Source organism: Hemiscyllium ocellatum, chromosome 9 (assembly GCF_020745735.1).
Source record: "Hemiscyllium ocellatum isolate sHemOce1 chromosome 9, sHemOce1.pat.X.cur, whole genome shotgun sequence".
NCBI lineage: Eukaryota > Metazoa > Chordata > Chondrichthyes > Orectolobiformes > Hemiscylliidae > Hemiscyllium > Hemiscyllium ocellatum.
In genome coordinates, this window is record NC_083409.1 from 104,717,698 (window position 1) to 104,732,097 (window position 14,400).

The following is a 14,400-nucleotide window of genomic DNA, read 5'->3' on the forward strand; positions in this document are numbered from 1 at the left end:
CCCTATTACTCTACATTTACACCTAACATTCCTGAACACTCTGGGAAATTTAGCATGGCCAATTCACCCAACTTGCACATCTTTGGATTGTGGGAGGAAACCGGAGTTACCAGAGAAAACCCACGCAGGTATAATTCAAAATAATGTATATTTTGGGGTGGAAAAGGGTGACCTTTGATCTAACTCCATTCATTACTACAATTACCCGAACAGCAAATGAGATGCTAGGAGACTCAGGGTCAAGTCCCACCTTGCTCCAGGAGTGTGTAATAACATCTCTTAAAGGGATGATTGGAAAATACCAATACAAATATACAGGGCTCTTATGATGCAATGATAGTGTCCCTACCCATGAACCAGTAGACCAGGTTCAAGTCCCACCTTGTTCTCAGAGATGTGTAACAACATCTTAATGGAGTGATTGGAAAATATCAAACAAATGTACAGGGCTCTTCCAATGCAATGGTATTGTACTTACCTGTGAGCCAGTAGACCTGGGATTGAAATCCCACCTTGTTATCAGAAATGTGTAACAACATCTCTTAATGGAGTGATTGGAAGACATTACAAATGTAGAGGGCTATTCTAATGCAGTGGTAGTCTACAGTTCTGGTCACCACATTACCAAAAGGATGTGGACGCTTTGGAAAGGGTGCAGAGAAGGTTTACGAGGATGTTGCCTGGTCTGGAAGGTGCTGGCTATGAAGAGCGGTTGAGTAGGTTAGGTTTGTTTTCATTAGAAAAAAAGGAGATTGAGGGGGGACCTGATTGAGGTTTACAAAATCATGAAGGGTATAGACAGGATGGAGACAAGCTTTTTCCCAGGGTGAGGGATTCAATAACGAGAGGCCACCCTTTCAATGTGAGAGGTGGAAATTTTAAAGGGGATATACGCGGCAAATACTTTACACAGAGGGTGGTGGGTGTTTGGAATGTGTTGCCAGCAGAGGTAGTAGAGACAGGCACGGTGGATTCATTTAAGATGCGTCTGCACAGATGCATGAGTAGGTGGGGAGCAGAGGGATACAGATGCTCAGGAATTGGGCGACAGGCTTTGACAGTAGATTAGGATCGGCTCAGGCTTGGAGGGCCGAAGGGCCTGTTCCTGGGCTGTAAATTTTCTTTGTTCTTCTTTGTTCTTTCTTTGTAGTGTCTCTACCTCTGGGCCAGTAGACCTGGGATTGAAATCCCACCTTGTCCTCAGAATTATGTAACAACATCTCTCAATGGAGTGATTGGAAAACACCATTACAAATGTAGAGGGCTATTCTGATGTAGTGGTGGTGTCCTTGCCTTTGATCCATGAGACACTGGTTGAAGTCCCACTTTACTCCGGGTGAGTGTAACAACATCTCTGAACAGATTGATTGGAAAAGGTCTACCTGACGAACATGCCAGACAGCAGGAAGGAGGTGATGTCCCACAGCGGGTGCCTTCCCAGGCCAGCTGTGACTGGGGGATCTCCCACAGCTCCAGGGTCACTATGAGAAAACCTGCAGGAGCTCCCAGTCACAACTGGCCTCTGCAGACACCCCATTGTGTTCCCGCCCCGGCCCTTTTCCCAAACAAAAAGGAAATACGGTCCTGAGGAGCATAATTTGACCTTTTAAGCACTTCTTTCGGGGAGAAACGCAATTTGGAAGGAATGCCGAAAAGTTTGCGTCAGTGGGGAGGTGGGGAAATGACGTTGTTGCTGCATGTTCTGGAAGGAGCTGGCGTTTTCCCAGGAGCCTGGCGGGGAAGGGTTTTATATAGAGGCCGCTGCAGACAGTGAGCGAGTCAGTGACACAGTGAGAGAGAGAGAGTTGCTGCTGCTGCCTGAGCAATACAGTGTCTGTGTGGGTACAACAAACAGCCAGCTCTAACCCCACCATCCTCCCTGTGCAGCCATGGGCAAGGACTATTACAGCATCCTGGGCTTGCAGAAAGGAGCTTCCGAGGAAGACATCAAGAAGGCTTATCGGAAACAAGCCCTGAGGTGGCACCCGGACAAGAATAAAGCCGCGAACGCCGAGGAGAAGTTCAAAGAAGTGGCCGAAGCTTACGAGGTCCTGAGTGACCCCAAGAAGAGAGAGATCTATGACCAGTTTGGGGAGGAAGGTGAGTGTGGAATATTAAAACCAAAGCCACCGCCCTGTGTGGGGAATGAGAGGCCAGTCTGTAGGTGGAAGGGCTTGACATGAATGAGCTATTGCTGCATTCTCACCCCTCCACCACCCCGTTTGCTATTTCCTTCTCGCGGAGTTGACATATACACCCCCACACCAGCAAGCTGTCAGTCCAGGCACTGAAAGAACTTGCCCTCCCCATCAAGGACAGCTGCCGTTTTCCGAAGCGATCAGTCTCTGTCCTCCCTCCCACTTCATTGGAAAGCCCAGTCTGGGTTTTCTGATCTGGTATTCCCTCAACCTCTGGAGAATGTGAATGATAGAACAGGTTGGAAGGGGCTAAGTGGCCTTCTCTTCGTATGTAATGGCAGCAAGTCAGAGTTTGAGTGGCAGTGATCATAAATCCAAATACTCATGGGGTGCGGGGTGGGTGGCTGTGTGTCTTTGAATGTACTGCACTTTAAATAGAACATTTCTTTGAACGAAATGGATATTCAATAGCTCCATGGATTTTGCAGCATGGACTTGGGTCCCTAGGGCTCTTCATGTGTGCTCTGCTATTCAGTTGACTGTTTCAATCTGTAACTCCACTCTCAGGAATACTGTAGCACTGAAGGGGGCTGTTCTACCCTCATATTTGAGTGAGCTCTTTTGGAGAGGGATCTATTTTCTCCCACTCTTTCCCCACAACCCTGCACTTCCCCCTCCTAATATGGGAGAGATGTTGGTGCTCATGATGCTTTCACTGGACCAGAAATCCAGATGCCCAGGCTACTGGTTGGGAGAGGGGTGGGGTGGGGTGGGTGGCATGGGTACAAATGCCAGCATTGAGGGATACGGGCCAGGTGCTGGCAGGTGGGAATAGATTGGGCTGGGATATCTGGTTGGCATGGACGAGTTGGGACTGGAGGGTCTGTTTCTGTGCTGTACATCTCTGTGTCCATTGGTGGAGTTTAAATTCAAATTAAAAGATCATTGATTTTTGTAATCATCCACCAGGTTCACATCAACGCTTAGGGAAGGAAACTGCCATCCTTACCCAGTATGGTATACATGTGACTCCAGACCCACAGTAATGTGTTGACTCTGAAATGGCCTAGCAAACCATGCAGAGCAAGGATGTTTGGGGGATGGGTGACAAATTCTGGCCTTTGATAAACAAAACAAAATATCATTTTATACTATTCCAACCAATCTTGCTCCACAATTCAGTTGGATCATTGGTCTCTGCCCCATGGAGCCCCCTTTTTCCTGTATCTCCAAGTGCTCCTCTGTTACTTGAAGCTGTATCGATCACAGTGAGTAGAATTCCAATTGACTTCCAAAGCTAACTTCCTCTTGTTAGTGAGGGTGTCAGGGGATGTGTTTTGCCACAGGCTGGTAGTACGTGTCCTTTAACAAGCACAGAGAACGCTGGAGATGCTCAGCAGATCTGTGGAGAGAGAAATGTTTACACGTCTGTTGTAACCCTTCAGAATTGGTAAACATACTCCCTTTTCCTCATCCAGGGCTGAAAGGAGGAGCTGGTGGTCCCGATGAACAAGGAGGAACATTCCGCTACACCTTCCATGGAGACCCTCATGCCACCTTTGCAGCATTCTTTGGGGGTGCCAACCCCTTTGAGATGTTCTTCGGCAGGAGGATGGCAAATGGACACCAGGAAGAGGGCATGGATGTGGACTCTGACCCCTTTGCCCAGTTTTCAGGCTTCAGCATGAATGGCTTCCCGAGGGACAGGCATGGCGGAGGACTGATGGGACAGATGCGGCGCAGGCAAGACCCGCCCATCATCCATGAGCTGCGGGTGTCCCTGGAGGAGATCTTTAATGGCTCTACCAAGAGGATGAAGATCTCCAGGAAGCGGCTGAACCCAGATGGTAGGACCATCAGGATGGAGGACAAGATACTGACTATCGAAATTAAAAAGGGCTGGAAAGAGGGAACCAAAATCACATTCCCAAAAGAAGGGGACGAAACACCAAACACTATCCCAGCAGATGTGGTTTTTGTACTCAAAGACAAGCCTCACTCCCACTTTAAGAGAGATGGATCGAATATTATCTACAATGCCCGCGTCAGCCTGAGGGAGGTATGTATACTTTTAGATCATTTTATAAAGTTTGTACTTTGTTTCATTTCCGTTTTCCTGTCTATTGGATAAACTACGGTTAAAATAAGAAATGATTTCCTCCATCCCTACAACGAGGCCTCTCTGTCAACCCTGAGATTACGTGGCTTCTCCAGTTCTGGCCTCTTTTGCATTTTCTAATCAACCTGTTCGGGGATGTTATTATACATCTCTGGACTCAGTGGGTCTTGAACTTGGGCCTCCTGTCTCAGAGATAGAAACTCTACCGTTGTATCACAAGGGCTCTATCTGGTCAACTTTTGATTTTTCTTTGTAAACTATTACCTCAGGCTTCTTTTGAATCCCCAGTTTTCACTGCCTTCAGCTGCTTTGAGGTTAAACCTCTCCACCTCTTCACTACTTAAACCTCTTCACCTCTGACTGAGCATTTGGTCTCCTGTACAGTTATCTGGTTTGGTGTCAGGTTTTGACTGAATACTGCTGTGAAGCACCTTGGAATGTTCCAATTCTTTTTAATAGGCTCTATGTAAATGAAAAGTTTGTTGTTCCCGTCAACAATTCCAGCACCTTTTTTTATGAAAACCTGTTGGCGAGATATGATCAAGGTCTTGGCCATCTACTAGTGCCCCTGGCCCTCTGTAACCAGCTGGAGGACACTATGAGGATTGAACAGGCTGTCTCTCCAAACTGGAATCCAAAAGCAAGTATCCAGTCATGTTGATAATTCTCCCATTCATCTCTTGGTTAGTCAAAGGCCTATATTTGAAAATTCTCCTGAGTGATGTTCTGTGGCGCAAAAACAGACAGTTTTAGAGAGCTATAAATAATGAATTCAAGTTGATTTTATTTTTGGAAATTTTTTTTTATGACATACCAGTAGTTATAACCCTTCTCACAGCAGACCTGCTTTTATATCTGGCCTTCTCTGACAGCTCATCTATAAATGAGTCATAGAGACCAGAATATCCTGAAATTGATATGACCAATTGTGCTGAACGAGCTGGAGTAGTAATCAAGACATTATGATCTTCAGGATTAGGAAGGGACAGCAGGAATAATTTTTCAATTTTCTGCTTTGTTCAGAAATTTTTGCCTGTCTTGGTCATATACTAGCAGTTTTGGATGTTGCTACATGTGATTTTCAGATTTGGAAATGTTCTATTATTGTAGGGGATCTGGGGAAGAGGTTACATTCACAGTTTAAGTAACAATGCATGTGCTAGGAAATAAAACAGACTTGATGCTGAATGAACCTTTTCCCAACTTTCTCATGCTATTAATACATAAGGTAAAATTTGTTCAACATTCAAATTAAGACAGAAAAATAAAGAAGGTCAACAGCGGACTGTGTCACTCAGAGAGCAATGCTACAATATCAACAATGGGAGTTATAAATTTACAATGATCAAGGACTGAGGGAACATGCATTTTTTATAGTGCCTACTATCAGATGTCCTTAGCATGTTATGACTAATGAAGCACCTTTTAAGTGTAGTCATTTCTGTACTGTAGGAACCATGACAGCCAATTGGTTCACAGCAGGATCCCAGGGACAATACTGAGTCAAACAGACGCTTCGATCCAACCAGTCCATGCCGACCATAATCCCAAACTAAGCATAATTCCACCTACCTGCTCCTGGCCCATGCACCCCCAAAGCTTTCCTATTCATGTACTTATCCAAATGCCTTTTAGACATTGTAATTAGTTAGCTAATTTGACCAGATAGTTTTGTTGTTTTTAATGGTTGTCAGTTTATGGATAAATATTGAACAGGAAAATCACACGTTGTTATTGTGAGTCTTGACAATGTCCATGCCACGGAAGTACCCATCTACTAGCCAGGTGCTTACAATGTTATTGTAAATGGTGTGGGGGAGTCTTGTCTTCTCAAGAGGGCAATGGAAACTTGGGTGCAGGATGGTACACCATGAAGATCAGAATCGGAAAACCGTAGGGAATTGGCTAAGCCCAACGAAAAGCTATCTAGTGAGGGATGCCTACTAAGGATGAGAATCTGAGCATAACTGGCACAGTAGAATTGTTGACAATATAAAAAAATGCCAAAGCAAGCACACTATCCAAAACATTTATAAATGAATGCTTGAGCGTCAGCTGGAGTATTGTGCCCAATTCTGGGCACAACGCTTTAGGAAGAATGTGAAAACCCTGGAAAGGATTCAAAGGAACTTCATAGAAATGACAACAAGAGATGAGGGATTTGGACGAACAAGAGAAGCTGGGCTTATTCTGCTGGGAGCAGAGAGGTGAAGAATAGATTTGATGGGGTTTTAAATTCTCAGCAGTTTTAAATCAATAAATAGGGCAAAATGTTTCCACTTATAGGATCAGAAATCAGCAGATGCAGATTTTGCAGTAATTTGAAAAAGGACTGTAAAGAAGATGAAAATTTATTATACACAACACAATGTTATGATCTGTATTGTATTGCCTAAAAGAGTGGCTTTTCAAAGTTAATTGGATAAATACTTGACAGGGGAAAATTCCAGAGTATGGGCTGAAGTGCAGGGGTCGTATGGCTAATTGAATAGTTCTTAAAAGATATTACAGGCATTATGGACTGATTAGCCTTGACAGTCGTCCAGTTCTGTTTGCTTGGAGCTGTTTCTTGAAGCACAGTAAGCATTTTAATTACAAGTTTGGAGACTGGCAGTGAATGCTGGCCTTGCTAGCAATATCAACATCCTGTGAAATACTTCTTTAAAAAACAAGTATGACCTTTCCATATGGTACAAAAAGATTTGCCAGAACCTTTACTGATCAAGTGAGGAGCTGTAGTTCTGCATTGCAGATCTTTGACTGTGATTGAAATATTTGTGACGAAGAAGCTAACTATCCTCTCAGAAGTTTAAGTAAAGTGGTATTCCTTTCCACCTTATCTGTGACTGGCTCTGCAGACAGGAATTGGCTAAATGGTTGGGCAAATTGCTATAATCAGTCTTGATGAAGAATTCCTTCACATTTAGGGCGGCATGGTGGCTCAGTGGTTAGCACTGCTGCCTCACAGTGCCAGGGTCCTAGGTTCGATTCCAGCCGTGAGCGACTGTCTGTGTGGAATTTGCACATTCTCCCTGTGTCTGCGTGAGGTTCCTCCGGGTGCTCCGGTTTCCTCCCACATTCCAAAGATGTGCAGGTCAGATGAATTGGCCGTGCTAAATTGTCTATAGTTGTTAGGTGCATTGGTCAGAGGGGGGTGGGTTACTCTTCGGAGGGTCGGTGTGGACTTGTTGTGCCGAAGAGCCTGTTTCCACACTGTAGGGAATCCAATCTAAATTTGTGAAAACCATATGGGACTTTCATATTGCTAGCAATACTCATGTTCATTTGACATTGTTAGCTGATTCAGCAATGTACCACATGTCAAAGCTATAGGCATCTGAACCTCAGCAATGTGTCATGGGGATTTAGACTCACCATAGGTTCAGTGAATATTGATTCACGAAATGATGAACATAGCAAATCGTGCAATCAATCAGTTTCAACAACATCAGGGATGCCCATGGTGTTGCCATGGTATCCCTACTTGGCTCACTCCTTGCAAGTATCCTTGTTGGGTTCCATGAGAAATGTAACCTTGTTGGAATGATACCTAACCACCTACCCCTTGCATATTTCTGGTACGTAGGTGATATACATCTGCTGTATTTGAATCAGCAGTTACATGTAAGAATTCCCTTGCAAGTTTTAACAGGCCTGATGCTGCACTCAAATTCACATTTGAAATGGTGTGGCTGAATGAGCTCCTTTTTCTCAATGTCCGAATTGAGAAATTGGCCAGAGGGCTCTTGATGACTGCCTGTAGATACATCGACATTTCTACGGTTCCATGTGTCGTAAAAGGAGTCTTTTTTTTCAGGCAAATTCTGAACTAGGGTTGAATTGTTCACCATGCAGACTTAGTGTGGATACGGAACATGTCAAAATCATCAAGGTGGACAACAACTGATCAGATCATTTCCCACTGTAAATTGTGCAAATTCATGAACAGCCCTAAGGTGGTCACCTCTTGGTCTTGAAAAGTGCCCAGTCCATCTCCCAATTACCATGAAAGGAGAAGTCATGTCAAGTGTTCGAGCAACAGGTGAACAGCTGTTTTAAGCTGTACTGTGCAGCACAAGTGACGTTCACCACGAATAGAATGTTGCCATCAAGCCAAAATGCTTATCACAAATGAGCAATGTTGTATGTCAATTTTGACGCCAATGTGATGCCACATATGTGGACCATACGTCTGAACAATTGGTGGATCACATCCAACAAGCAAGGTACTGACTGTACCCAGTTGGCTTGCACCTGCAAAACTCCCAACATTTTACCCAATATAAGATGTGATTTGGCAATTGGACAATTACAATTTGCTGGATAGGCCTGAATATGCAAGGAATTACGCTGACAAATGAAGTTAGGATTATCAGTTGGGCCCACCGTGTGTATTGGGAGCGGTGTCTGTTCCAACTTGAACATTGGCTGGTTCATTCACTGACAATGACGTGAACACGCAAAGTCAACTTGCCTTTTGGAAATTTAAATCAAACCTGGCAGTCAGTCAGCATTAAAGGTGCTTTCTTAAAGGTGAACACCCAACCAATCAGAGTATGTTTGCCAACCAATCAGCACTCTCCTCTCATGCTTGTAAATCTCCTTGAATTGATATTCTTGCAAACTGTCCTAATGAATGCAAGGCAAAAAGTTCACACAAAATGTCTTCTTTTTGGCAATATGACAAGTACTGTACAATGAACAGCAAGTTTAATTACAAATTTAAGTTTGATTAAGTTCAATTACTAACATTAATTCTTGTGTCCTTTATGAATGCTTTCAAAGTAAAGGTTTAAAGAAAGTTTCAGTAATGTAATACCAAGTTGTCCAAAGATCTTTGCCCCAAAATATGGAAAAGGCTGGAATTGAGTCAGTTTTTAAAACTCCATTACAATTCTGTGATTCTGCTGTTAATAACCTGGGAAGCAACTGAAAGTTATTGAGGGTGAAAGCCTCCAAGATCCAGTTCTCTGGCTGACTGAACTAACTGATCTCAGCTGAGATGCCACATTGACCTCAGCAAAGGAAATGAAAACGCCTTGTAATTATTCAGTGCATGTAATCAGCCACACCACATCTAAATTTTTGTGTGTTCACGTGCAACTTAGGCAAAACAGGATCAGGCTTAGCTGTAATGTCTTACTTATTAGAACATAGATAATAGGTAGCTCTGGAATGTTCTCTTCATCCCTCCCACCATCTGTTTAAGATGCATCTTAAAGCCGACCTCTTTGACCAAACATTTCCCATTGCGTCCTCCAATGGCTCACTGACAATTGTACATGATGACATTTCTGTGAAGTATTTTGGAAATTTTGCCAAGTTAACGGAACTATTGAAATGAAACCTATTATTGTCATTACCTGGAAATGTTGTGCATCCATGCTGCCTATATTTGTAGAAACCATTAGGGATATCTTGTGGAGATTCACTGCCGTTAATGCCTCTTGCTGGTAATAGGAAAAAATACCGAGACCATGTGGGAAAGGAGGTATACATAAATGTCAGTCAGAAGCTAGGTTCTGTCTTAGTTAACAGTAGAGGTTTCATTACACATTACTTCGTAGCTAGTTACTATCTAAGATGAGACAGTCATGGCCAATTTAAAAGTACTGAGTAGTATAAGGAGAACCCTGCGCAACTCTGATTAGCTCCTTCCAGGAGCAGTTCTTTACATCCTGATGGTTGAAGCTTGTCTTCTGATGTCCCTTTTGGGTACTAACCCATTTGTACAACAGTTGCCACTTGAAATGGCTTGGGTCCCATCTAGCTGCAATGTAAACCTCCTGTTCAGGATAGAGCTGTGACTGTGCCCGGGTACATGGTGTGCATATATTTCTCTCGTGACATGAAGAAATTTAAACATTTTGACAGTGGACAGTCTCTGCACTTGATTCAATTTTAAAACCACTTTGACATTAACTTACCTCATGTCATCTATTTTGGTCTCACTTTGAGCATTGGAAGTACCTGACGTCCAATTGCTACATTAATGACAGTCACTTTTACAAATTAACAACATTGTCAGAATTATTGGTTTAACAATCATAATTATAAACCAGAGGGCCGTGGAAGCTCACTTATTGAGTATGTTTAAAACCGTGATTGATTGAGGAATTTCTACATACCAATGACATTCAGAGGTGTGAGTAGAGCACGAGAAAATTGAGATAGGTGATCAGCCATGATCTGGAATGGTGGAGCAGGACCAAAAGGCTAAATGGCCAACTTCTGCTCCTGTGTTTCTGTCTTTCTTCACTGCAGTATTAAACCTTCTGTTAATGTACTTTATTAAACTGACTGACTTTCTCACAATAATGACCTCTTTCTTTTCCTTTTTATTGCCACTTCCCACAAGGGTAATTTTCCCCACAAAAGGGGGCTGAACCAAGCTGACATACTGCAGTAATGATGGAGTGCTGCACTGTTAGAGGTGCTGCTTTTTTTTTGATGTGTCATGAAACTGAAGCCTTTGATCGTGGCATTGGGTTTTCAAGAGTATTTAAGCTAACATACTCAATCAACCCCCATGGAAAAGGTTTTTCAGCCAGTCAGTCACTCATCTCATTGTTCTTTCTGGGATCTTGCTATGTGTAAAAGAAATGGTAAGGTGGGATTGTTCCAAGTCAGAGTGGCATTTGGCATGGAGCATAATTAGTGCTCCAGCGCATTTGCTGCCCTTGTCCTGCTAAGTGGTAGAGGTTGGAAGGTTTTATTTAAGGCTTGTTAGGCCATCTCCGTCATCAGTTAAGGAGAAACAATTTTGCTGTGGGTTTGGAGCTACTTTAATTGTGATGTTGGGATTTGAACCTAGGGTGCTAACCTGGGTATCTGGGTTACTAGTTCAATAATACCCTCACGTCACCATCTGGGTTTAGTATGAAGACTGGGCACACATGAGATCTAATGTGGGCTGCCCCTTCCGAGGAAAATTAATCAAATAAGGTAAAGCCACAATAGTGGCACGGTAGCTCAGTGGTTAGCACTGCTGCCTCCCAGTGACAGGGACCTAGGTTCAATTCCACCATCTGGCGACTGTGTGGAGTTTGCACATGCTCCCTGTGTCTGCGTGGGTTTGCTCTGGTTTCCTTCCACAATCCAAAGATTGAAGGTTAGGTGGGTTGACCATGCCAACTTGCGCATAGCGTCCAAGCATGTGCAGGTTGATTGGGTTAGCTATGGGGGAAATACAGGGTTACAGGAATAAGGTAGGGAGGTGGGGCTGGGTGGGATGCTCTTTGGAGGATCAGTGTGCACTCTATGGGCCGAATGGCCTGCTTCCACACGGTGTGGATTCTACAAACAATGTCACAGCACCATCAGTAATCTTTCAACTAATTCCATTTCCCTTTTGTCATTCCAGGCTTTATGTGGTTGTGTCGTACATGTGCCTACCATGGAAGGCAGATCGATCCCACTAGCAACTCAGGACGTGATCAAACCAGGGTCAAGGAAGAGGATAAGCAGCAGGGGATTACCGTTCCCTAAAAACCCAGACCGCCGAGGAGACCTGATTGTGGAATTTGAAGTAATTTTCCCAGACTTTATATCCACGTCGTCCAAAGAAGTGCTGAAAAGACATTTACCCACATCGTAAATGTCAGGACTGGACTTCAGCAGAAGTATCACTCCACTGTATATAGTGAACTAACTGCTTTGCAGTGTTGTGCTTGGGCCATGTGCGTGTTCTGGGAAGAAATATCAATGCATGTTTTGGGAGGTCTCTCAAACAGCAATAATCTTTTGCCGTGGTTCTTAAAGCAGAGACCGAAGCTTTTTACCATATCCTTTTCAGGGCAGTCGTTGACCTTTTGTACTTTTTTTATTTAGCAAATTGTTTTCTTTCCTCTCGTGTAAATATAAAATGTTGCCCAACAAACAGCAAATCGTATTCTTGGCAAAAGAGGAAATTGATACTCAGAGGCTGGTTCAAAGCTTACACTTGAGGACTAGCTCAAAGTCAAAATAGCCTGGGTTCAGATTGCAGTTTGCGATGTTCACCAAAAAGTGTATTTTCACCAGATTAACACTCACTTATAAATATCGCACAAACTTTAAGAAGTTCAGCATCATGCAATTTGACTGTCTGTGTCTATGCACTGTTAGATTAGTTCATTGTTATTTTGAACTCCACTGAGATTCTCTTGTGTGCATTTGGTGGGCATGTAAAATCTTGCTGTGATGCCCACTCGAACTGTGAACAATGTCCAGTGTTGTAATTGATTTTCTTTATTCCCCATCCAAATGTGGATGGTGTTTGCAAGGATCACTGAGTGATGAAGCATTAGAATGAAGTACTGTTGTTATAGTTATGTTGGAAGAGGAGGTAGCTATTTGGGGTGATTAACTGCATTGGAGCAACGTCAGGGTACTGGCTCACATCCAATTTTATTTGTAGCTTCACAAAAACAGTAACAGAAGTGATCAAACAGAAGTAACAGTATTTATAAAAATCTAAAATCAAAATGTTTTTGCTCCTTGTATGATAAAATGTACTGTCTGAACAATAATGCTTTTATTTTGTTAAAATGATAAATACATGAACAAAGTTAATACCTGACATCCAGTGTATTGTCTGTTTTTGTTAGTGTGTTGTCCAGTGATGTTAGACAATAATTTTCATTCTGTTTCTCAAAATATTAAATGTAGACTTTGCTGAATTGAAGGTTAATGCACGTCAGTAAGGTCAGGAATGACGAGCGGACAGAATTTAATGAGCATTACAGGACAGACTTTTGGATGAGCTTAAGTTTATTAAAGGTCAATAGTGCAATCTACTTAGCAGGTTGCAAATAACTGTGGATGCAAATGGGAAAGTTACATTTTTACTGAAATAAGAGAACAGTGTGAAAATTAGATTTCATTCTTTCAAGGAAAAATAGTTAAGAAAGAAAGAGTTTGCATTATGATCACACCTTCGCACCCTCAGACTGTCTCACAACCAATAAAGAACTTATGAAGTAAATCCATAACTACACACAAAGCAGCCATTTTAGACACAGCAATAGATAATGACCAGACTTTTTATTATTCCTTCATGATATGTGGGCATTGTCGGCTCTGCCAACATTTAATGTCACCCCTAATTGTTGTCCTTCTTGAACTGTTACAGTCTTTGGGTTGTAGAGACACCCACAATGCCGTTAGGGAGAGAATGCCAGAATTATGACCCAGTGACAGTGAAGGAACAGTGACATTTCCGTGCCAGGATGGTGAGTGGTTTGGAGGGGAACCTGCAGGCAGTGGTGTTCCCACATATCTGCTGCCCTTGTCCTTCTAGGTGGCAGATGTTGCGAATTTGGATGGTGCTGTCTGAGGATCTTTGTTGAATTGTCACAGTTCTTCTTGTAGATAGTACTCACAGCTGTAACTGGAGGGAGTAAGTTCTATGAGGCCATTAATCAGCTATTACAAAGCTCCCATGCTGGCAATGAATAATTCAAATTAGAAATGCAGGGGAGTTGACTGTGTGCTGTACAGGTCACTTTGCCCTGAAATAAATCCAACCTCTCCTCAGAAGTAGCAGTATGAAAGAGGAGCTGTTTCACTGAATTACAATGCAGGTTGCAACAATGATAGATTTAGTATTATGGAGATGAAGTTAATTACCCAGGTGGTTCATGAATGGCCTTTAGGAAAAATAACATCTGGCATCCTGCTCTGGTCTACATGTGACGCCACGTACCCTAACTCCCAGACCCATAGCAATGTAGTTGATTCTTAGCTGCCCTTTGAAATGGCCAAATAAGACATTCAGTTCAAGGATGGCCCTGCTAGTGACATCCATATTCCTGGACCGTTCAGGTGATGGTTCAACTCTCATGCCTTTGTAGATCTGTTTGTTATTTGACAGTTTTCAGGAAGATTAATTGTGACTCATTGCACTAAAATATTATTATTTAGAACTTCAACTAAAATAATTTATTTCTTACGCACTGAATGTTGGCATTGCTCGCTGTGTCAGCATTTATTGTTCATCCATAGTTTAGATTTCCTACAGTGTGGAAACGGGCCCTTCGGCCTAACCAGTCCACATCGACCCTCCGAAGAATAACCCACCCAGACCCATTTCCCTCTGAATGATGCACCTGACACTATAGGCAATTTAGCATGGTCAATTCACCTGACCTGTACATCTTTTGT

At 42.9% G+C, this 14,400-nt stretch overlaps 1 protein-coding gene across 1 annotated transcript; it reads left to right on the top strand.

Moving 5' to 3' along the window:
- Positions 1-1,695: 1,695 nt before the first annotated feature.
- dnajb4 (DnaJ heat shock protein family (Hsp40) member B4) lies at positions 1,696-12,817 on the top strand. Its single transcript, XM_060829999.1, has 3 exons — positions 1,696-2,100; positions 3,617-4,197; positions 11,621-12,817. The coding sequence occupies exons 1-3, from the start codon at positions 1,890-1,892 to the stop codon at positions 11,852-11,854; spliced, it is 1,026 nt and encodes a 341-aa protein (XP_060685982.1). The 5' UTR covers positions 1,696-1,889; the 3' UTR covers positions 11,855-12,817.
- Positions 12,818-14,400: the final 1,583 nt, after the last annotated feature.

Coding starts and splice junctions, on each gene's coding strand:
- dnajb4 (XM_060829999.1), top strand. CDS start 1,890: ATGGGCAAGGACTATTACAGCATCCTGGGCTTGCAGAAAGGAGCTTCC. Junction 2,101..3,616: donor TGACCAGTTTGGGGAGGAAG/GTGAGTGTGGAA, acceptor TTCCTCATCCAG/GGCTGAAAGGAGGAGCTGGT. Junction 4,198..11,620: donor CCCGCGTCAGCCTGAGGGAG/GTATGTATACTT, acceptor TTGTCATTCCAG/GCTTTATGTGGTTGTGTCGT.